The following is a 23,373-nucleotide window of genomic DNA, read 5'->3' as shown; positions in this document are numbered from 1 at the left end:
GTTACTGAAAAAAGTTGTTTGTTTTGATGTCCTCTATACGTTTCCGTGGTCCATGGGCGCCATTAAAATGACACCCTGTATATGCGTGGATAATTGGAATAAACCCAATATGGATGACGGAAACTTGGAAGACGGCTGGATAAACTTTTTTTTAAAATGGGATAAAACCAAGGAGAATAGAGCCGAGATGGGCTTCCATGTTACCCCTGATGTTAGGAAAGTCACGAAGGTGGAAGTTGAATTCACCTTGGATTGGTGACTCACTGTTCAATAAAGGTTAGATTCATGACACTGAACTCACATTCACATTGAGCTATAAATATTGGTACAATTTTAATTCAATTTACATAATTCTCGAGTGAGGTGGAAATGTGTCTTGGAATTTCTTTGTAGATGTGAAAATCTTTAAAATCTTTAACGTACACTAGTGACGCACACATGGTTTCGCTTACATTAAAGTTCACCTGACATGTCACCATAAAACACGTCTTAATCATCTAAATGTCATTTGTGTGCATTAATAGGACTACATGCGAAAATAAACCAAAGTATTCAAACTGACTATTCATATTGTCCACCAAATATTTAAAAAAATTGCTTTCGAACGTGTATGGCTTTCCTCTAACACCTGATTTACCGTCCTACATGGCAAATCAATCATTTTCAATGTTTCCAGATGTCAATTTCTTACTTCACTCTAAGAACTGAAGGAATTCGGTTTTGCATATACAGTACATGGTTTTTAGTATCTGCAAATTCCATCATAAAAAAACTAAAAACTAAACTAAACTTCATGACACAACAGCCCTTGAAGGGCCAGGGTCTACCAGAGCAGCTTTTCATTGGGTAACACGTGGTCAGCGCATCGGATCCCATCGCCACTGTTTTCTGGTTTTCGTGACCGAAGCCTGTTACTTCTTGTAGTAGCTTCCCAATGGTTCTCACGATGCTGGGTCAACGCCGAAATTTTGGGAGGCACCCAAAGTGAATCGAACCCGGGACCTCTCGCACCAAAGACAAGAGCTCTAACCACTTCGCTACGTGGGAGCCCATCATAAATAACTACTTTGTCAAATGTGTTACCAATCCTTCAAACCTGAACCTCCCACGAGTCAATCTCGGACCATCTCGACTTATTTTTTTTAACACAACAAAACACTACTGATCTCAACAAGCGCTCGAACAGGATTAAATGATGAAGTGACCAAACATACATCAAACAAGTCAAAAATCAGCCCAGTTTTAGTATTCCACACAAAAGTAGACTTGTGAAACGCCGGAAGTCTGAAAAAATACTAAATACATGGCATCTTAATGAGAGACAGCCAGGGGTGCCAACTTTTCAAAAACATTGGGTGAGCTCAAAAGTTTTGCAAATTATGATTGCATGCGGTTTGAGTCGCGATATCCCCAAAAGGTATACAATGTTCATTATGTGAGCAATCCCCAAGACAGAAACTGACATAATGCCACAAGTGAGTTTGATATTCAGCAGATAGAGGGCAGTAGTTGCCACATGATCCCTGAGCAGATTTGAAAGCAGCCAGATGGGAGGCATTGTCCGTGTCTTATCCACACTTGTTAGTTGGAAACTGTACAGAGAGCGGGTGGAAAACAAGGGGCAACATGCCTCGAGCAACCATTTGAATTGTAACGCTGCTGCAAGAGGGATATCGCCAAGTGGACGTCGATGCCCGTGTTGGAGTGAGCCAAAGTGATGTCTCTCAAGTGTGGAAAAAGTTCAGGGAGACAATTAGTTGCTGATCGACCAAGGACAGGACGACCACGCAAAACAACACACAGGGAAGATCGGTACGTGGTGATTTCGGCACGTCGTAGACCCACTGCAACTGCTACCAGTTTGTGTCAGGATCTGTGAAGGGCCTCAGGAATGAATGTTTCCAATCAGACAGTGCGGAATCGACTTCATGAGGAAGTATTGACATCAAGATGACCCATACCCAAGGTTCCTCTGAAACCACACCATAAGAGAGACCGTGTAAGGTGGGCAACAATGCACAGTGAATGGAGTCAGGAACGGTGGGAGCACACGCTCTTTACAGACGAGGTCACCATCAGTTTGCACCCGTTAACCCATCTGCATACCTAGTCGTCGAATCGACGGCCTGTCTGGACGTTCGCTTGCCATACCTAGTCGTCGAATCGACAGGTTCCCGATTTTCATCACATAATTTCTTTTTCTGTCAATAGATGGCAGAGGTTGTATGATCTTTCGAATCTATGACCTGTATGTTTGTGCTGCCAAGTTTTCATACCATTTCAAGCGTGTTTTGTTCAGTAATTCCTCATGTAAACAAACCTTCATTTGTTACGTCTTGCAAATATGCTGCGTAACAATGTTGTAAAAGATCTTGCGATTGAAAAGTTGCTTTTCGATAGCGATGAAGAGGAAAATGTGGATTTTGGAAGTGAAGATGAACACAGCGATTCATTTTGTGTTAGGGAAAGTGAGGAAGAGGTGGCTGTGGCAGGAAAAAAACGAAAGGTTGAGGAATGTAAATGGACAGATGTGTGTGATAAAAAACTATTAGGTGAGTTTCTATTTATTTTTCAAGTGAACTGCAGATGTTCATACTTATTACTGTACTTTCACTTCAATATATAAAATATGCAAAACTTTTTTTGAGCACTGTAGTTTGCAAGTGGGTTGGAAATAATGACCCCTGGTTGAGATGTGTCATTCATAACCAAGATTTGATGGTTCAAAGCAGGGAATAAATTCCTCCCTTTAAAATCGTCAAATCGCATCCTGCATTAAAATGAATAGATGCAGGTTTCTCACCACTTTCAAATGAAAAACTTCTAATTTTTCGTTCCATCACATTCAAAATAAGCCCAAAACGAGGTTTAGAGCTTTACATGTTTCGGAAGGAATTATCAGTTTTCAAAATAGCAATAAATTCTAAAAACTAAAGAAATAAAATGTAAAATGTTCTTGCACCACTGCACCAACCAATTCACTAGTTCATGGAGACTTTGTTAGTGTTATTGATTTGATTTATTTTACTTCGCTTTCTGTGCCACTTTTGGCTATTTTGCGAAAATGGCAATGAGATATGATGCAATTGTTGAATGGGCACTCACAAACCGATGCCCAGGTAGAGATTCGAACCCGGGACTCCTGGCATCTTAGAGGGATGTGCTAACCACTCTGCCATGGGAGCCGGCTTATGCATCAATAGAGTTTGAATGTTCGTTGACAAAATGTCATACTACGGCATTTGACCAAAAAAAAAATCAGGTTGCATGAGAGCCCTCATTTGTTTCCATGTTCCTTCAGAATGTCCAACAAAATGCCATTCTACCATGTCTGACATATGTTGGGCGATGCCCAAGTGGAGGCATCCCCACCCCCTTCTGGTCGGCAGCTTTGCCCCCTTATTGCTCCGATACAGACAAGAAAAAAATATAATTCAAAACAATTTACGAATATTTAGAGGGTCATCAATTGTGTGTCTCTGGAAATTTCTCTTCCCGCACCTTCCCCTCCCCTCCGTTATTTGTTTCTAGCACCATTGTTGTGTCTGAGCATAATAGGTACCTAAAAGTTTACGCAAGGGCTGGAAATAAGATTTCACAAAGAAAATTTGTCAATAAAGACAAAATTCCCTGACATTTCCCGGTTTTCCAGGTATGTCCTCAGGGTGGTGCAAGGGGGTGCTTTACCCTCATCCTGTTACTATCTACATATCCAGGCTCTAGTTACAAGCCACAAAAGGAATATTAAGGAGAAATCTTCCCATTGTGATCAGTGGACGTCTGAAATGGATCCAGTGGCCACTCACCATCCTGAGGAAATTGGGGAGCTACGAGGTGGCTTGGAGCCCTTGCAGTCGTTCCCGTGAATATCCTGCAAGTGGAACACTTGGTCCGTGAAAATCGATGAACAACATGTTGCCAACTTACAGAACACACACATTTTTATGTGAGAACAGTTCTAGAAATGTGGTGCATGTTAGATACCAAGAGAGTTCTCTGCCTTTGACTGGCACAGAAGATAGTAAATTTTCGAGTTACAGGAACCTTTTGACAGGAGGGTGAGTCTTTTCTTGATCAGATCATTACCTGCTAGGAAACACCCTGATATCAAAATGTACATCATGAAAACCTGTGGACTAACCACCACCTAAAAAGCTTCAAGCAATTGCATCAGCAGTAATTTTTTTGTACAAAAGTGGTGTAACCATAATAGCGTTTACTACTATCTGGTTCTCGAAGATGTGTCTAACACTCTCAACGTAAGAACAGCCTGGAATGATCACTAAAGGTCTTCTGTTTCTGCAAGATCATGCAAAACTTACTACCAACCATAAACTTCCCCCTCCTCCCAACAATCCAGACCTTACTTGAAGCAACTTTCACCTGTATAACCCCATAACCCTTAAATGCAGAGGCTCAGTTTTATATAATAAGACCCCCAAGCAAAGCATGTTTTCAGTGTGAAGTTTAAAATTAGACAACATTCTAAATAAAAACATGTATCTCAGTAACCACAAACGGTAGATTTCAAAATTTTAGTTCGTCTTTTCAATACAGGCTACAAGCCTATGCTAAAAAACAAACTTTTATTTTTCAATTAGAAAGAAGACAAAAGGAAGAATGAAGAAAAAAGCATGAAATAAAGAGTCCAACCACATTCTAGATGGAAGTAAATATGTTTAGCCTTTTAGGTGAAAGTAGTTGACAAGGAAAAGCCACCTGCTAGAATGTTCCAGAACAACTTTCTAATAGTCTGGAGGGGAGTAATGTTTGTGTATATATATCGTCCTGTTTTTGTACCTTGTTACATTTGTACTTGGTGCAGAGTCTGAAGAAGACCTTGCTAGAAGGTTGAAACGTTACATTTAGTTTATGTTTTATAATAATATAAATTACTGCCTTGGTCAGCATATTGAGTTTTTCATATCATGGAAACAAGGCTTAATGGTGTTGTAAGTCATTTTACAGAAGGAAATATCTTCTATTTTCTTATTTTTTGCATGTGTGTCTTTGCACTAAATACAATTGTTAATTTCATGCATCCTACTCTATTGTATAGTCCTCCTCCGTAGCCGAGCGGGTTAAGGCGTTCACTCGTCTTGAGATCGCTTGCTGCGGGACGGCGTAGGTTCGAATCCGGCTCTGGTCGGAATTTATTCGGCCCACGTATAGGGCCGGTGGCAACCCACCATCGTGAGGAAATTGGGGAGCTCCAAGTGAGTGAGCGTAATCCGGTCACGGAGACCTACTATAACGGCTGGGGATACGTCAGGCTGACCCCCCCGACTATTCCAATACTGGTTGCAGATCTCCACGCTTAGAGGTGACGAAGGAAAGCGTGGGAGGGAGACCGGCAGTCGGTAGGTATGCCTAGGCCCTTCATGGGCCGTTGCGCGACGGATTATTTATTTATTACTCTATTGTATAACATATAACGTTTCGATTAATTTTCAATATGTTTTAAGTAGTTCTGTCACTTAATTAATAAAACATTTTCTCATATCTTAGTTATGCTTAACTTTTGGACACTACTGTAGTTATAAAAATTATTATAATATTTTTCACTTTCTAATTATTAACAGAAAATGTTTGTGGAAAAATCTGATAATCGAACTCTAAATCAGGATATGAACAGTATATCATGTGCAGAAGCTCCAGCGGCCCTCTTGGATTTCGGACGTCATGTATGGTTTCTGACACATTGTAATACATGATTGCATGCCTCCAAATGAAAGCATCTTCCATACACATGTCTTCCCTTCGCGTAAAAACCCAACAATCTTACAAAGGTCAAAATTACTCCTAAAGGAGTTAAAGTTAAGGAGATAAGGTCATTTTTGTTTGTTAATGTCTGCAGAGGCAGCCATCTTGGATGTATGATGTCTCACAGGCAATACACCACAATAGTAGGCATCAACAAAATATCACAGGCAGTAATTTTCCACCTCTATATGCCAGAATGTCAAGTAAAGTGTAAAATATGCATAAATTCTTGCAGAAAAGGGCACAAAATAGTTTCACTAGATATATTTCCATAATATATGTGCGAGAGATGTGAAAAAAACTAAGAATCAATTTTGTTCCTTTTTCAATTCTGAACAAAACATGTATCTATAAAAAAATTTCCAAACCACTATTAAAGGAGTTATTATGGATTTTCTTAGTTAGTGCATGAAGCGTTCATCTTGGATTTATGACATCACACAGGCCTTCTGCCACAATTGCGGGCAAAACACCTGGTAGTACGTTATTGTGTACCACACTAGCAACATATTACCGGTAGTCATATATACCCTTCATTCAAAAACCCACAGGATTACAAAATCCTCTGGACTATTATAAAACTTTCAAAAGCAAGAAATTTGTTATTGGTCTCAAAATTCAATTTTTAACCACACTGACACTGGTTCTGATATGCAAATTATGGTCAATCTTCATGCATCAGTAATTGGGTTCTTCACATTCCTACATGAAACTGACAAGTAACGAACCCACGTGAGACAACAGGTTTAGATTGGTGTGACCCTTATGGGGAAGAGTTGAAAACTTCAAATATGTGGGGCCATTAATGACTTGACAAAATAATGTAGAACTTGAGAGTAAGGATAAAATTACAGTAGGTAATATGTTACTCCATGATCTTTCTGACTCCTTATGAAATGGACAATTGTAAAAAGCTTTGCAAGTCAGACCATGATTTAACCAACCACATTACACACCAGAAAGTTTGGTAACACCAGAGTTGACCAGTGAAACTGTAAAATATGGACTGGTCCCTGGCATGTGACTCATGGTAGATGTCAGTCGAGACGTTACCAGCAGAGCAGACAGAAATAGCAGCACCAACGTGGGGCGTGGGGGGAATAGTGCAACTCACAACCACTCCAAGCTGTCAGTACTGTAAGATGCATTGTATTTCCGTGTGTTGCAGTGAGTGAAATGCACCTGCCTGGGTAGAAAAATGCCTCCAGTAACGATATCAGAATACCATCGTGTTCGAATTGTCACCTTAGTGGAGGAAGGTTATTCTTATCGTCAAGTTGCACAACGAGTGGGTGTGAGTGTATCTGCCATGTCCAAAACATGGAGACTGGAGGCATCATCGATCATCCTCACAGTGGTCGACCCAATTTGTCCACACTCTAGCACAGGACCGCTATGTCCCGAATTCTTGCCTGGAGAAACCCCGAATGAAGAGCTGCAGACCTCAGAAATGACATGTTCGGAGCTACAGGTGTACACGTGACCACACAAACCATTCGCAATTGGCTCCATAATGCATGGTTGCATGCACGTCATCCAAGGAGAGCGCCCCCGTTAACCAGGAAATGCCGTAGTGTGCGATATTGGTGCGCTCAACAACACCACGACTGAGACATTCAGCGATGGTCCAGTGTTCTCTTTACTGATGAATGCCACCTGTGTTTGCAACCTGATAATGGTAGAGTACGTGTGTGGCGAGTCAGGTAGCATTGCTCAAGCTCGGTATGTGGTGGAGCGGCATCAACAAGGAGGTGGCTCAGTAATGTTTTGGGGTGGTATCATGAGCTGTCGCACGCCACTGGTTGCTGTCCAAGGGTCTATGAATGCTGTCACGTATCGGGACTGTATTTTGGAAGGTTTTGTTCTGCCTTTTCGTGCAAGTGGTAGCAATCAAACTGATGATTCTGACCTTTTAAACATTAGTTTTTGCTAGTTTACATTTTTCTTCTTGTAATTTCCATTATATGATTGTACTGGCCATGCAAAGAATTGTCTTCCTTTTCTTCAGTTCCAATACTTTCTGAAAAACTACCTTCCAGTTTCTCTTGCACTCCTTGTTTGATGAGAATAGTTTTGCGATCAAGAGCACTGAATTGCTTTTTCTACAATCAGCCTCCTCAGTTTTGAAACAGGAGATACATCAAAAAAACAGAACAGACTTCATCCATTTCCTTGTGATTCTTGGGATGGCACAAAGACATCATTTCCATCCTGGGATTTATGTGACCTACTTTCTCCAGAGAATTTTACTAAAACATGTTGGGCATATATTGATTTACTGGTCTAAACCTTACTTGACACTTTTTTGGCCTTGCCATGTAACGCAATTTGATTTTCAAAAATGTCTTTACTTAACTTTTCTTTTAGTGGTATTTCAGATCACAACACATTTTACCAGCTAAAAAATTATATTCAAAAACTTTTGAATGGAATTTGCATATTGTCTCTTTAAGTCATCCACCTGTAGCCTTGACCTAACAAGTGTTTTAACATATCTACTAAATTTGTTAAGATTAATTAGGTCTTTGGCTACTTTACCAAAAGTGTCTTTATGACAGTCCTCTCCATTTAAAAAGCCTACAGAACACACCCCATTTCCAGTTACAAATAACAAAACATTAATAAGTCACTACTTCTCAGTACAGATCAACTCCAGGCTTGCCTGACATCCTATCAAAACATGTCTTTGAAATTCTGTTGCACAACTCATATCTAGGTTCTGCAAATGCTTTTCTTGTAAAAATAAGTGGAAAGTACAGACTCAATAGAATAATATCTTCTACCACCTTTGACCTCCGAAATAAATAACCTATTTTTAGGCAGCATGAACTGCTACGTTTAAAAAATTACCTCCTGACACTTGGGTTCCAGTAAATAGAATGTTGAGGAAACTCACAGTTTTGAAGCTGACAACACCAACTGGACGTGGGTACGAAATAAATCAAACCTTTTGCAATGAGATTTTGCAGATCTTCAATTGTCACAATAATCTGTAATTTCAATTTTTCCTGTTACTAAATTTTCTGATGCTTTTCTAACCCTATTTTAAAAAAGAAAAACTAACATTAATTATTCTAGGTAAAGTGCTCCACTGTGCTTTGCACCACACCATGAAGATCTATAGGGGAGTGTATTATTCTAGGTATGCATCTTAATCTTACTCCGCAATGCCACAAACTAGGTCTCATACGCTACCTCATATTGATCAAACGAGTTGAGTCCAAAAGTTGAGATTATTAGTACTGTGAGTCAGATTCATGTAGTTCCTTTGTGTCAAATTTCATATTTTTTCATGAGGACCCATCTGAGATATTTAATCCCGAAAACTGTCAAAATTCCATAACAGACGTGTTTGAACGCATGCTCAAAAAAGGGGCTTCATTTCTAAGCACTGATATTTTATTTGCAGACACCCTGCAGGTAAGTTTACTCGTAAAAAAAAATCGCCTTAGACTAAACCCCTTCATTAATAAAATCTGCCCTAAAATTCCAATTTTTTAACTATTGTCACCCAAATTTCCACCATAATTTTCTTACTTAGGATGCAATTTTGTGTGGCACACACTTGAATATCATAAAAAGTATACTTCATTAGCTACAAAATTAATTTTCTTTCAGGTCTTTAGCTCTAATGGTTTTCGAGATATTAAGATTTTTGTAAACTGCTACATGAGCAAGAAAAAACATGCACAATGTTGGAAAAAGGCCACCCCAGGACAAACAAGGACAGTAATTTTTTTTTTTTTTTTTAAACATTGGTTTTGATATCTAAAAACATGTACCACCCACCATATGTATTAAAATGATGATTTGGTATGGAACGACCCTAGCGCAGGGGTTCCCAAACTTTCTCATTTTATGGCGCACGTAGTGTGGCCAGGTTTGGGACAATATCCGGAATTTTGCTTTAGCATCGACCCTATTGATGCTGGATGGACCAAATTGGAGTAAAGCAGTACAAAAGATCACTCTATTTTGCATATTGGGGAAAATTTCACACTTTTGGCCTTTGCCCTCACTTTTTCCCCTAGATCTGTAATTGCCAGATGTTACTTAAAATGTTGCTTTTTGCTCATTCTTACATTAGAATTTAAATTGTTCAAAATGATGCAGTGGTTGAGAAGTTACAGCCTTTTATCTTCTTCCCATAAGGAAACAAATGTCTCTCTCAAATGGTGTTTGTTAATAATAGTAACAATGGATGTATTGTTTTGTAATTCGAGTATATAACACCTTTACATGTATACTAATGAACTGAAATATAGTTTATAGTTTTCAAGAAGTGGGACATTCCAGTGTCTCCAGTGAATCCTTAATTGTTGAAGTTCCTTAAAATGTTGCATTTTTCATTGTAGAACTTAATTTTTTAAAAAAAGATGCAGTATTTAGAAGTTACAGCAACTTTCATAAATCCATCCCATAATAATACAGGGGTTACGAAGGGGAAATAAGGACTTTTTCAAACTTCGCTTCTTAATAATAGTAGTAACAATGGATATATTGTTTTACCATCATATAAGGGTCAGTCAATAGAAGGTAGACTACGTCGAATATCTAGACATGTAGATACCACGGCTCCACAAAACTCCTGCTACTGGAGGTTCTGTTGTCAGCCGGTAGATTGCAGTCAAGTTGCAGACTTGTGTGAAGAAGTGCATGTGAGCCATGTGAAGTGGAGACATGCAGAGACTTGCCATCTGGCATACCATGGAGGCCAGTAAGAAGAGCAGGGAGCAGTCGTGTGTTTCCTGGTGCTGGAATGTGCTAGTATGCAAGACATTCACCACTGAATGACGACAGTGTATGGGAAACATTGTTTATCTCTGTCGCGGAGCTGTTTCACATGCAAATGGCACTTAAGCTGCTTCTCTGATACAACTAGGAAGGCAGTGATTTCCTCTGTTTAACTGTCACGGTGGGGTTGGGGGGGATCTGTGTGCCTTCTGTTTGAACCAGAAACCAAGTGGCAAAGTTAGCAGTGGCAGCACCAGTCGCCACCACCAAAGAAATTGAAGGCTATGCAGTCTCTCGGCGGTCACGTGCTTCTCACATTGTTCTTTGACCACAATGCGCCCCTTATTATAGAATTTTGTGTGAAAGGTGGAACCGTGGCATGCGCCATACAGAAACTTTGACATGCCTGTGTCAGGCCATCGTCAGACCACGTATGCTGTCATCCGGGTTGGTGGTGTTGCATGATAATGCACTTCTGCATACGGCCAATGTTATCCGGGACCTGTTATACAGATTTCAGTGGCAAACACATCAGCAACCACCCTACATCCCAGACATGTCCCCTTGTGATTATACTAACATTGGTGAGATGAAACGGGCATTGTGTGGTCGCCAGTTCAATTTGAACGCTGAGGTGAAGGATGCAGTGAGCGATTGGTTGTTAACGTCTACAGGGCTGGAATTGACCTTCTGCCAGGATGGGAAAAATGCTTACAGGGGTTACTTTTATGGTTAGCACATAGTTTCATAGTTATACAGGGTGGCCTGCTACCCACTGACTGATCTTTATGGGTATACTAAATATCATGTGCAGCTTTTAATAAATGGTATGTTAATTGCTGATGTTTGCTGAAGCTTAACGGATGTTGAAAAAAGAACACTTTTATATTACAGTAAATATGATGATTTATTGATTTGGTTTATTTTACTTTACTTTTATTCCATTTTTGGTTAATCATGAAGATGGGGATGAGTCAAGATATGATGAAATTGATGAAAGAACACTCACAAACCCAATGTGCTAATCACTCTGCCACGGAAGCTGGCAGTAAACATGACGAATCTGTCATAAAGTCCACTGCATAACAAGATGTTTACCTACTTCGATATTTGTGAACATTTGTGATATATTCATGGAGAGCATTTAGTCCAACTAGACTAGGGAATATGTGTGCAAGAATCACAATAGGTGGTGAATGAATATAGTGTACACTAGAATCTAAGTTTGAATAATTCTCGAGTTCGTCACTAGATGTCACGTGTGTTTAGGGATGTTTTATCCTCACTAATAAGATGTGAATGATTGATTATTTAAACTAACATTGCAACATAACGAATTATAACATGGTGTAAACATATTGTTGTTGTAAGATGCTAATATTGTTTAACTACAGAAATCATAATTTTGACCTTTTCTCTAAATTGAACTAAGCCCCGCGACAGGTTAACCTTGCAGCAACTTTTCACATATATAGACCCAAACGTGCGCGCAGAAAATAGTTCCGCTGCAATACTGTGGATTTTCTCACTGTCTGTGATATGAACAGCTCGGCGGTTAAGGTGAGACCAGCACAGGAGATGCTGAGTGCCGCTCTAGAGTGGATTGATACATAAAACCTGCTGCAAACTTAACCTGTCGCGGGGCTTAGATTGGCTTCGGATCAACCTTCATTGTGGGAACTTTCGTTAGACCCCAGGTGGAAGTATGCAGCTGCAAGTTTTTTTCCTTTGTTGTGACTAAAACAAGATCATCTGGCTAGAAAGTATGATCTCAGCCTGACATTTACTATTTCTGGAAAGCACTGGACGTTGAAATCAAGTTAGGAAGGTAAGATTCCCCAATATCTTGGAGAAAAGGTAATTGCCAAATGGTTAAGCCATTCACACTGCTTTTCATATACCCGGAGGTAAGCAGTTTCCTTCTTCATTACCACAACATCGAAACACGACACTGAATACACTGATATTTTCTTAAACAAAGAATACGTAATCATGCATCAATGTGCACGCTTAATTTTAAAATGGTCAAAAAATATGAATACACGATTATTTGAGCCATTATACAAAACTTTCTAATAGCCAGTGATTAATCACAAGAGACGAGTGTCACGAACATTTCACATTGGTACACAGGAGCTAATAACCAAAATTATATAATACTTAATGTTAAATTGGAATTAGTCCCAAACTTTAGCAAGCTGTAACTACTGAATAAATTGCTTTGAGAGGCTGGTATTTCTCAGTTCATGGGCTATGGGCATGTCGTAAAGCTATTTAAATGGTGTCCTGCTTGCTCAAATATTTATTGAGTTATCCACCCCCTCTCCCAAAATTTAGTTCATAAATTCGAACCCACTCACAAAACTGACACTTCTAATTTGATTATTGTTAGCATCACTGGAGGGAGAATATCCACGTTGTCTACAAACCTTGTGTTTCAAGCTGCCATATTGGGTTCAAATTAGTGGAATTTGTATTTTTATATTGCTTCTTTCTCGGCTACTTATCAAAAGACTTCAGTTTTCTTTTTTGAATTTGAATACTCTTAAATAATATCTCAGATTGTTGTTCTTACTTTTTCTCTAAAATCAACACTACTACTACAAATTTGAGTAGTGAATTGAAAAAAAAAAGTAATATGATTTTAATATTTAATAATTATGCTTCATGGGAGAAATTCACCTGTGATGCAGGGTTACCTGGTTTGTTAGATTAGGTGAATCATACTTGTCTAACTTTATGCTGGTGGGGGTCATTTATGGTGGTGCAGGGTGCCCAAAAAGTAGCATGTTTTGATTCCAGATCTCTGCAGTTTCCTTCCTAACGATGACGAAATTGGTTGCTTCAAGTTTGGACTTAATGGACATGTCAGCAGAAATGAAAATGTGGAATTAGGACATATATATATAGTAAACCGGGACTGTTCAAATTATGGCCCTATTAAGAATGGATAAGTTAATAAAAAATTGAGAATAATTCCGTGAAACAACAGTTTCAGTAAGTAAAGTGCATTTTTCCAAATTTCAAAGACGTACTCAAATTTTCTCCACATTTACACCAACTGAAGAATAGCTTACCTTAGGCACATTTATAATTACACACAGGAAAGTAGTAATTTCAGCTGGAGCATTCCAGCATTGTGTGTGACAATGACACACATAATGTAAGGGTCTAGACATGCGATTGGATTAAAATAATCACAATAAACTGAATTATGAAGTACTTTGTTGTGTCTAACAAATGCAAAATTTTAGTATCATGACACAAAAAAGTGTTATGTGTACGATGCTTTAAAAATACAACAATGTTTGTCTGTATTTTTCTGTGAAGCATGTATTTTTTGTTGGTGAAATATGCAAATTATATGTATTCACACACATTTAAACCTTAATGCAATTGAAAACAATAATTTCCTGATTGATTAATTTTGTTACTTACATGGAGTAGGACTACTTTCTGTACAATGTCACAATATTTAAAATTAATCGCTACATGATGCAGAAAAAAATTATACAACTTCACACTTATAACTGAACTTCATTAATTAGTTTTATTTCCTTGTAGAAACAGGAATGAAAAGATTACTTACCTTCGTATGCTCTAGTTTCTTTTATTGGACGAAGAGTAAGAAACAGCTAATGAAAGTTTCATCTCTTTTTTGACATCTCAGTACATTTTAAAATTTCAAGTTTGTACAGCATGATTTTACATTTAATTAATGGTGACAATCAATGCTGCAGTAATCACTGGATTCTACCTTCGTAAAATATTTCTCATCCTATCCTCATTTTATAAGGATAGACTGATTTGTACCGAAATCATTACTATAACACACACATTCATTTCTGACAAAGAAGCACAAGAGCACATAAACAATAATTCTGTTCAAACAAAAATTCTTCCAGATTTAAAAATGAATTTCCAAACCATTGCAAATAATTTAACTCACTTTACAAGAGCAATAGCTCACGTTTTGAAACACACAACATATTTCTAATTATTTTTTTTTCCATATGTCACATCTGGATTAATAAATATGTGTGAAGTCCACGTTCACTGTAAGTATAACAAACATATTTAAAATTTCCTGCCTACCTTCAAAAACTTTCTTATTCATGGGTTGATTTGAATGTCAGTGTCATAAACGCTTCATTTTAAAAATCTTACTTTTCATCAAAAACTATTACTAAAATTTCCAATTTGGGAAAATGTAAAATGCATGCTTGTTTTAAATTTCAGGAATGATAATAGTTTATAGATTCTAGAAAGGAGTAAACAACACATATTATTTAGGCACGTATGCTTCCTTGACAGATTGTATATTCTATCTACATATACGTTGAATGATCATATTATTAGGAACACCTGGTGCGTAACATTCCGTGACCAATGCTATGATACCAAGTGGTGAACACATCACGAGCAGCTCACAGATAACATGTTGACCTCTCCTCTGTACTGCAGATGGTGACATTCAGTACTTGTGGGTAAATGTGGTGACTTAAGAGACTTTGACTGTGGGCAGATAATTGGGGCTCAGAGGTGTGGTCACAGTGACAGTATCTTGGCAGTAGCCGCTCTTGTTAGCTGTTCCTGTCCCACACTATCAGGGGTGTACCAAGAGTGGATGAATCATAGACAGGCATCAGGTTTTACGACTGATATTACAGCAACGACACTCCACAGTGGAACACTTGATCTGCCAGTACAACAGTGGGCAGGTACGTCAATTTCCACAATAACCATGAAACGTATCTTGCATCGACTCTGGTTCCAGAGTCATAGACCAACAAGGGTGCCCCTGTCGACCCTACATCATCGGCAGCAATGCTTCACGTGGGCTACAGAAAGGCAACAATGGACCTTGGACAGATGGAGGAAGGTTGTCTCGAGTGAGGAGTCACATTTCTGTTGTACCACGCTGCCGGGCATGCCTGCATCTGACGTAAACAGCATGAGGCCGCATCCCCTGATTGCACCGTGGGGGGTCCAACAGATTGGTGATGGTGTTGTCGTGGTCTGGAGAGCATTCTCCTGACATGCCCTTGACTGGTGAAGGGTACAGAAACATGTTAGCTGACATGGCTTTTTTCAGGCAGGCTTTTCCCACAACAATGCCACATTTCAACAGGACAAGGCATCATGTCACTGGGCTCAGGTCACTAGACAATGGTTGGAGGAACATGACAATGAATTCTCCACTCTGCCCTGGCCTCCAAAGTCACCAGATGGTAACCCCATCGAACATGTTTGGGATATGCTGGAACAGGCTGTGATAGCTGCTCCCACTCCTCCGCACAATGTATCATCAAACAGCACCAGGCATGGCTTGAGTTGAAAAATGAAAGATGTGCACCATCTTGTGGAATCTGTCCCCTACGTCTGCAAGCTGTAATCACCCACAAAGGGGGACCAGCCTGTTATTAGGTAGGTGTTCCTAATAATATGATCACTCAGTGTATAATAATTGACTAGAATTGGTAGATTCCATTGACATATATCTCGAATTAAAACCAAAGCAAAACTTACCCAGATGACCTGTGGCTGACAACTCCATTCTCCCTGGGTCTACCGGACTCATCCTACGAAACAGCAGAAAGGTTGGTAACACGCAGCATCATCAGGTGAAGAAGGGGAAGAGAGGAAAAATGATGGTAAACCATTAATTTCTCATTTTTAATATTTTAAAATAAACTTAAGTATAGCATGTTAAATAAGCTGAAATTCAGAAGTCTCAAAATTTTCTCTTCTTCCTCCTTCTTACATTAAAATTATTCACGAGCCACACACATTCACGCACACTCACTCTCTCCTTGAAGCACACCCAAATTTAGGCTACATGTACATTACAGCAGATTGAAGACAACTACTGCATGGAATGAACTCATAGCTTGAAGCATGGAAATACATATCTTGCAAGAAAGGAATGATCTCTTTTTATGAAAAGTGCTAACACTTTCTTGCTTCTACTGTTACATTAGGTCCCTTTCTGGGGAAAGTTCTTCTACTCTGTTACGAGAGCAGGAGTAGAAAAACAGCCCGACCTCAGCACCACCCTTTGTCAGGAAAGCTGCATTCAGAAATACTCACCTACCAAATCTTACGTCCTCAGGTCCCAATACCTAGTCATCACATTCTATTTCTGGAAAGATACAGCATGAGAGTTTGTATGTCTGTTCAAATGGTCACTCATTAAAAAAAAGGGTCATGTTTACTCTCACACCTGGATCATCAATGGGCTACTTTCATTTCAAAATTCTAAATGTTGCATCTAAATTCTCAACAGTTCAATCAATTAATGTGTTTAATGTATGCAAGCAAACATGCTTGCATCAGAAAGCTTCATTACTCTAATTTACGGTTGTAACAAGAAAGTTAACATGCTCCTTGATCTGAAAAGTTTGTGTTGAGGCCACTTTACGTTGAGATTGGTCCAATGGTTTAACGGGATCAAACCCAGCACCCCATGATTACATTGCAACAATGAAACCACTACACCACCCAAGAGGCTTGTTTCTTGATGTAATGTATGGTGTTCTGTGTTTCAGGAGGAAACCCACTTCCTTAATCAGATATTTCTCTGAAATTTAATCAATATTACAGCTATAATGGAAGCTAGCAATAATTTATTCTTCTACTGCACACTTTATATGTCTTCAAATCAACTGAAAGTTTATAACTTTTATGTTTCGCACATTTCTTGACTGTGTCAATGATCATTGATAATGAAGAGAATGAAACGACAATCACAGTATTTAGAGCATAAACTCATCAGTTTATAAATAGAAGCAGGCACTCTCTCAGAGTTGGGAAAGTTTAAATGAGATACCCAAAGCCTCCTACAGAATGGTTTATAATTTGGTTTGTCCCAAAACCACAAATCTCCTCAGACCATCATGTTAAACCTACACAGAAATGTATATTTCCTCGCTGACATGTACAGAAGATTTACACATGTGAGTTGCATTACCCTAACCACCTATATGAATTTTGGTAAAAAAAAATTACACAGAAACTCTCTGGATATCTTACAGATTAATATATACAGAGGCTGTTCAGCATATATGTGACCAAACGAGTTTCCTTCTCCCTGCACTCAGAATTAACTCACCCAACCTTGGTCGGGCATGTTTGTCAGTGTAGTGTGTGAGCTGTAAAAGAGTGGTTGTGTTTTCTCACTGGGCCAAAAATCCCACCCAAACTGAGTTGCTTTTTGGGAGGAGTGCGTTCTGGCTGGGCCGAAAATGCTGCCAAAACTGAGTTGCTTTTGGGAAGGTTATGTTGTAGCCCTTTATGATGCAAAGTTCAGTGTGTCAATGATCAGGAAGTAGTGTAAGAGCAAGGATTGTGACGTTCGTTTGACTTTATTCAAGAATGTGATCGGCAAGTATAAGGATTGCATGGTCCCAGCGTTCGGTTCTCCAACAAAGGGGACGAGAACACGGCCGTGCACACAAGCCACCACCAGTATGCAGGCAAAACTTCGCAAAATGGCCATGCAAAAGAATCCACCAACCCAAAGACAAATGGCGAATCATCTAACTATGTCTTTGGAAACTGTTAACCGCACCTTGCAGCTGCATACTGGTGGTGGCTTGTGTGCACGGCCCTGTTCTCGTCCCCTTTGTTGGAGAACCGAACGCTGGGACCATGCAATCCTTATACTTGCCGATCACATTCTTGAATAAAGTCAAACGAACGTCACAATCCTTGCTCTTACACTACTTCCAGAACATTGACACACTGAACTTTGCATCATAAAGGGCTACAACATAACCTTCACAAAAGCAACTCAGTTTTGGCAGAATTTTCGGCCAAGCAAGAAAACACAAACACTTGGAAAGTTATACAACGTACTCCTCCCAAAAGTGGCTCAGTTTGGGCAGGATTTTCAGCCCAGTGAGAAAACACAACCACTCTTTTACAGCTCACACACTACACTTACAAACGTGCCCGACCAAGGTTGGGCGAGTCCATTCTGAGCACGAGGGGAAGGAATCGCGTTTGGTCAAATATACGCTGAACAGCCTCTGTACATGCTTCTCCAATGTCTGAGGCACAAATGATCAAATATATGCCGTTTCAAGACCTATTTCCTCAAGATTACTATGAAATATGATAAAAAGATAATTTGAAATATGTTATTTAGTGCATTTGAAATTACTATTAACATTAGCAATGAAAAATGAAGTTATGAAAATAAAAAAGATTCGAAACAGTGAATTGGATAAAAAAATGTTACACTTACCAATATATTTTCTGGGATTCATCTTAAGAGAGGAGAGTTTGCAAATTATGATTAAGTCAAACTTGAAATTTAATTTAAACTGCAAAAACTAAGATGCAACATTAATTTGCCGGATCTACATTCAAAACAGTAACTGCACCATTAATTTTTATAGGCATATAAAATAGGGCTCGGTCAATACAAATAGTGATAAAATTGGGAAGTAGCGGAGGAATGTAATCACTGACACCAGCCTATACTTTTCTGGATATCTCCCAAGTTCCACGGAATGTTACATGGCACTTTTGCCAAATTTGACCATTCTGTAAATTATGCAAAAGGCATAATTTTCATTAATATTGCACCAGTATTGTTAAAGGATATGGATTTTGTGATTACACGACAGCTTTATTAACCATGAATAGCAAAATGACTAATGTCTAGACATGTACCTTCAATTTACATCCAAATATTTGAATCTGTTTGGGTTCCTCGTTAGTGGCAGGATAGGAAAAAGCAATACATGCAAGTTAGAATAGGAAAGAAGTTTGAAAATTGTTTAAAATTTAGATCTTACGTTGAAGATATGTGTCAATACTCTATCCCCAGAATGTGTGGAGCAAGGCCACGGGGGTTGACTGGCCAGAGCGATGCTTATAAGGCTGGTACTGCATTTGCTTTCCTCCTCAACACAATCCCATTCCCTCTCAAGTGTTCATTGGTGGAACACTCGCGTCACTACTTGCGGAGACACTTGTATTCATTTGCTTCCTCCAGAGATACACAGAACAGAGTATAGACACTAGACATTTTACTATTTTGATTAATAAAAAGGTGCACCAGTCAGACAATCTATTTTTTCACATGATGCTGGTGGATATGAATGAAAATTATGCCTATGGCATGCCAAGGTTCTTTTAATACTGTGATTTCTTCATATTTGAAATTATGAACATTTCACATAAAAACTCTGGTACACTGATGTGGTAGAGTTCTCCAGTGTTGATAAAAAACTGCCAAATCATCAAACATAGCCCACTGATGACCCAATATGTTAGGAAAAACTAATTACACAGTTACATTCAATCACTTCCTCTCTCTTACACACGCACATACGTCCACTCATACATACTTGAACACCAGTTCAGTCAACTGCACTAAACTTTAAAAAAAAAAGACAATACATGCATACAGAACAAATGTTTCACTTTCAGCTATCAATTTTATATGGATTTTTTTTCACAACGGCAGCCTTCTGCTCTTGAACTATGTCCTTGAATTCTTCATAGCCATATTCCTGGGAGACACTTGGACAAGACTGATGCTTGCAAACCCATCTGGGGCGGCCCTGAGATAATAGAAGGGGACATTTCAGAACCTTTCCAAAATGTAAGGGGTCACATGAACACAAAGTTCGAAGTTAATAGGAGCTATAACATTATCATATGTCAACAATGACAATAACCTGCACTGTTTTTATACTGGCACTTACAATTCCTGTTAATACGTTTTATGTTAGTGAATTTCTATATGCATTTCTTTAATGAAATGTGAACAAATCTAACAGACAGGAACAAAGCAAGAGATTTCTGTACGTTAACGCATGAATCCAGATGAATGTCAAATGAAACACAACTGGAAGAAATTATGATTAAATATCTGTAGTATAACTACACTATCAACACAAGTAAATATACAAAAACAAAATGTACAACCCATACAAGAATGAGTTTGCTCAAAATTTTACAGTACCAAACATATCCTCGTGTAATACCTCTTGCGATGGAGCTGGAACAGTGAAGAATTCAGAGCTGGAGACTGTGACATGTAAAGTTCTACAAGATACAGAAATGGGGCATCATATAAGACAACAGTAGTATGAGGTCTTTCGAAAATTATATCCTTTCTACTAAAATAAAAAACAAAATATAAAACTACAGTATTCATTTTACATTTAGCATCATGCACTTTGATAAAAGCTGTTATATGAAATTAACTTAGCGAGTAGGTACCTTTCATTTTGGTACACTTACATGGAATGTTTTTGTGGCAAGCAAAAAAAAAATTAACAACTAAATTTTATGATTTTCTTTTAAAAATACTTACTCCTTTCCTATAAGGTGCTTCTAGCATAGCCTCCACATCCAGATCCTCAGCCATTTCTGCAAGGAAAAGAAAATGCCATTTTACAACATATTCATAACTAATTGCATAACAGTTTATTAGCACACACATTGGTACATAAGAAATAAAAATTTCAGTATAAAAATGGATTGAATTTCAGCTTCATATTTGGTACATAAAATAACATTTCAGTGTTATGGTGAATGAATTCTCCAAGTTGTTTTGAAAAATAGACACTTATTACACACAATTGAAATTTCTATATTCAAAATCTTCACCTTCTATCACCTATATCCTGCAGAAATTAGAAGTTCTAGATTTTACACAACTTGCATGATTAAATTATATAAAAGGCCTACCAATTTGAACATCAGAACTTTGAAAGAGTGTTATGGCAACACTGACTGGAATGACGAGATGGAAATGTAACATCTGTGTGCAGTAGTCTGTGGCAAGTTATCATGGAGAGATACACAATGCAACAACGCATAGAAATTATTCAAATTTATTATCAAAATTCGTGTTCAGTTTGACAGACATTTTGGGCATTGAGAGGAATTTATGGTCAACATAATCGACCCTCAGTTACCGCCTCGTAGAGAAATTTGAAGGAACAGGCTCAGTAGCAAAGGAGCCAACATAGTCCATTGCCGAGTCGGTCCTTCAGCTGAGAACATAGATTCAGTAAGCCAGAGCGAGGTGGACGATCAAAATCTCTGTTTCACGGCGTTTACAACAACTCGGCATTTCACAGATGACAACATGGCAAATTTTGCATCTCGGCTCAAGAACTTAAGCCTAATGATCATCGTCTGCATTGGGAATTCGCTAATTGGGCTCTACAGCAGTTTGATACCGATTCAGATTTTGGCCGTAAAAATCATCTTTTCCGATAAAGCACATTTTTTTTATGGCTACGTTAACAAACAAAACTGTAGGACTTGGGCAGATGAAAATCAGCAAGTGATTCTGGACGTACTCCTTCATCCTAAGAAAGTGACTGCGTGGTGTGGTTTCTGGGCCAATGGCATGATCGGGCCTTATTTTTTGAGGACCAACATGGAAATCACATGACTGTAAATGGGGAGCGATATAGGAATATGGTGGTGCATTTTGGGGGACTAAACTTGCAAATCTTGACATCAACAATGTGTTTTTCCAACAGGACAGTGGAACTTGTCACACAGCTCGCCAAACAATAGAATTATAGCAAGAAAAGTTCCCCGGACGAGTTCTGTTCAGAAAGGGTGATACGAACTGGCCACCAAGATCATGTGACCTAACCCCCCTGGATTATTTTTCATGTGGTTATATCAAATCTAAGGTCTATGAGACTAAGCCACACACAGTTCGTGACCTGAAACGGAGCCTCGAACGAACCATTGAGGCTATACCACTCAATATGTGTGCAGACGTGCTGGAAAATTGGACATTCAGAATACATTCCACCCACCGAAGCAGAGGAGCACATTTGAACGACATATTGTTCAAAACATAATGCCATTGTTGGCTCTTCAAAATAGAAAAAAAAAATATATATGTCATTATCACTTGTGGTTTTCATTGTATCTAATTTTAAAGATCTGATGTTCAAATTGGTAGAGCTTATATATCTCATTTACTTTGACTTAGAGCCCTGAAATATGAGACAGCTCTTTACTTATAGTGATCAATGATCAGTTAAGTGTTAAACATACAAATATGTTTAATTCCTGTGTGCAGTTTGGTTGCAAGTGTTGTGTTAACGAATAAGTTGCAAATTTCATGTTTAAGAGGTAATTGCATATCAATTTAAGACAAAATGTAGTACCAAAATGCACATTTTGCCTTCCATCTATGGTTCTTCTCAATTTTTGCATACAAATGTAGAAAAGCACAACACAATAACAGATTTTTAAAAGTGATATTTTAAAAATTAAAAAATGGCAATAAAACACTTTACGCAGGAAATTGTGGTTCATTACACAATATGTTACTCAACAGCCTGGAGCAACAGATTTACACTTTTTTGCATCTTAGTGTTGATAGAGCTTAGGTTCATCTTTTCATATCTCAATAACTGCATAGAGAATCACAGTGTCTAATTTTTCATGTGCTAAATAAATACTAGTAACAATTCTACCAATACTGAGGACAATTAAAAACACACAGGTACGAGGGTCACTATTTATATTTTGAGCATAACAATGAAAAAACAGGAATTTGGCATTGAAAACTGCTTTATTGTTTTTCGAAGTATTCTCCTTTATGGTCAATACACTTTTGCATTCGTTCGAACCATTTGTCAAAGCAGTTTTTCCAATCTTCTTGAGACACCTCCATAATATGGTTTTTGAACGCATCAACGGTATCTTCCGTCGACGAAAATCCTTGTCCACGCAATTTATTCTTGACATTCGGGAACAAGAAGAAGTCATTGGGTGACAAATCAGGACTGTACGGCGGATGACCCATCAATTCGATTTTTTGACTGTTCATAAAGTCGGTTGTTAGACGAGATGTGTGACAGCTGGCATTGTCTTGAT

The 23,373-nt window shown here is 38.5% G+C and overlaps 1 protein-coding gene across 2 annotated transcripts in view; it reads right to left on the bottom strand.

The window, feature by feature from the left end:
- Positions 1-23,373, bottom strand: part of Caper (RNA-binding protein 39-like protein Caper) — a 128,893-nt gene that overhangs the window by 65,822 nt on the left and 39,698 nt on the right. For both annotated transcript variants that reach the window (XM_083113007.1, XM_083113006.1), the window contains exons 2-3: positions 20,831-20,886; positions 16,027-16,079 (exon numbers count right to left, since the gene is read on the bottom strand). In XM_083113007.1, coding sequence (XP_082969133.1) covers positions 16,027-16,079; positions 20,831-20,884 — 107 coding nt within the window. In that variant the 5' untranslated portion in view covers positions 20,885-20,886. The remainder of the gene's footprint in view (positions 1-16,026; positions 16,080-20,830; positions 20,887-23,373) is intronic.

This window comes from Lepisma saccharinum, chromosome 27, assembly GCF_977018435.1.
Source record: "Lepisma saccharinum chromosome 27, izLepSacc3.1, whole genome shotgun sequence".
In the NCBI taxonomy this organism is placed as follows: Eukaryota; Metazoa; Arthropoda; class Insecta; order Zygentoma; family Lepismatidae; genus Lepisma; species Lepisma saccharinum.
Note: the sequence above shows the minus strand (reverse complement) of the source record. Positions and strands in the feature narration are given on the sequence as shown.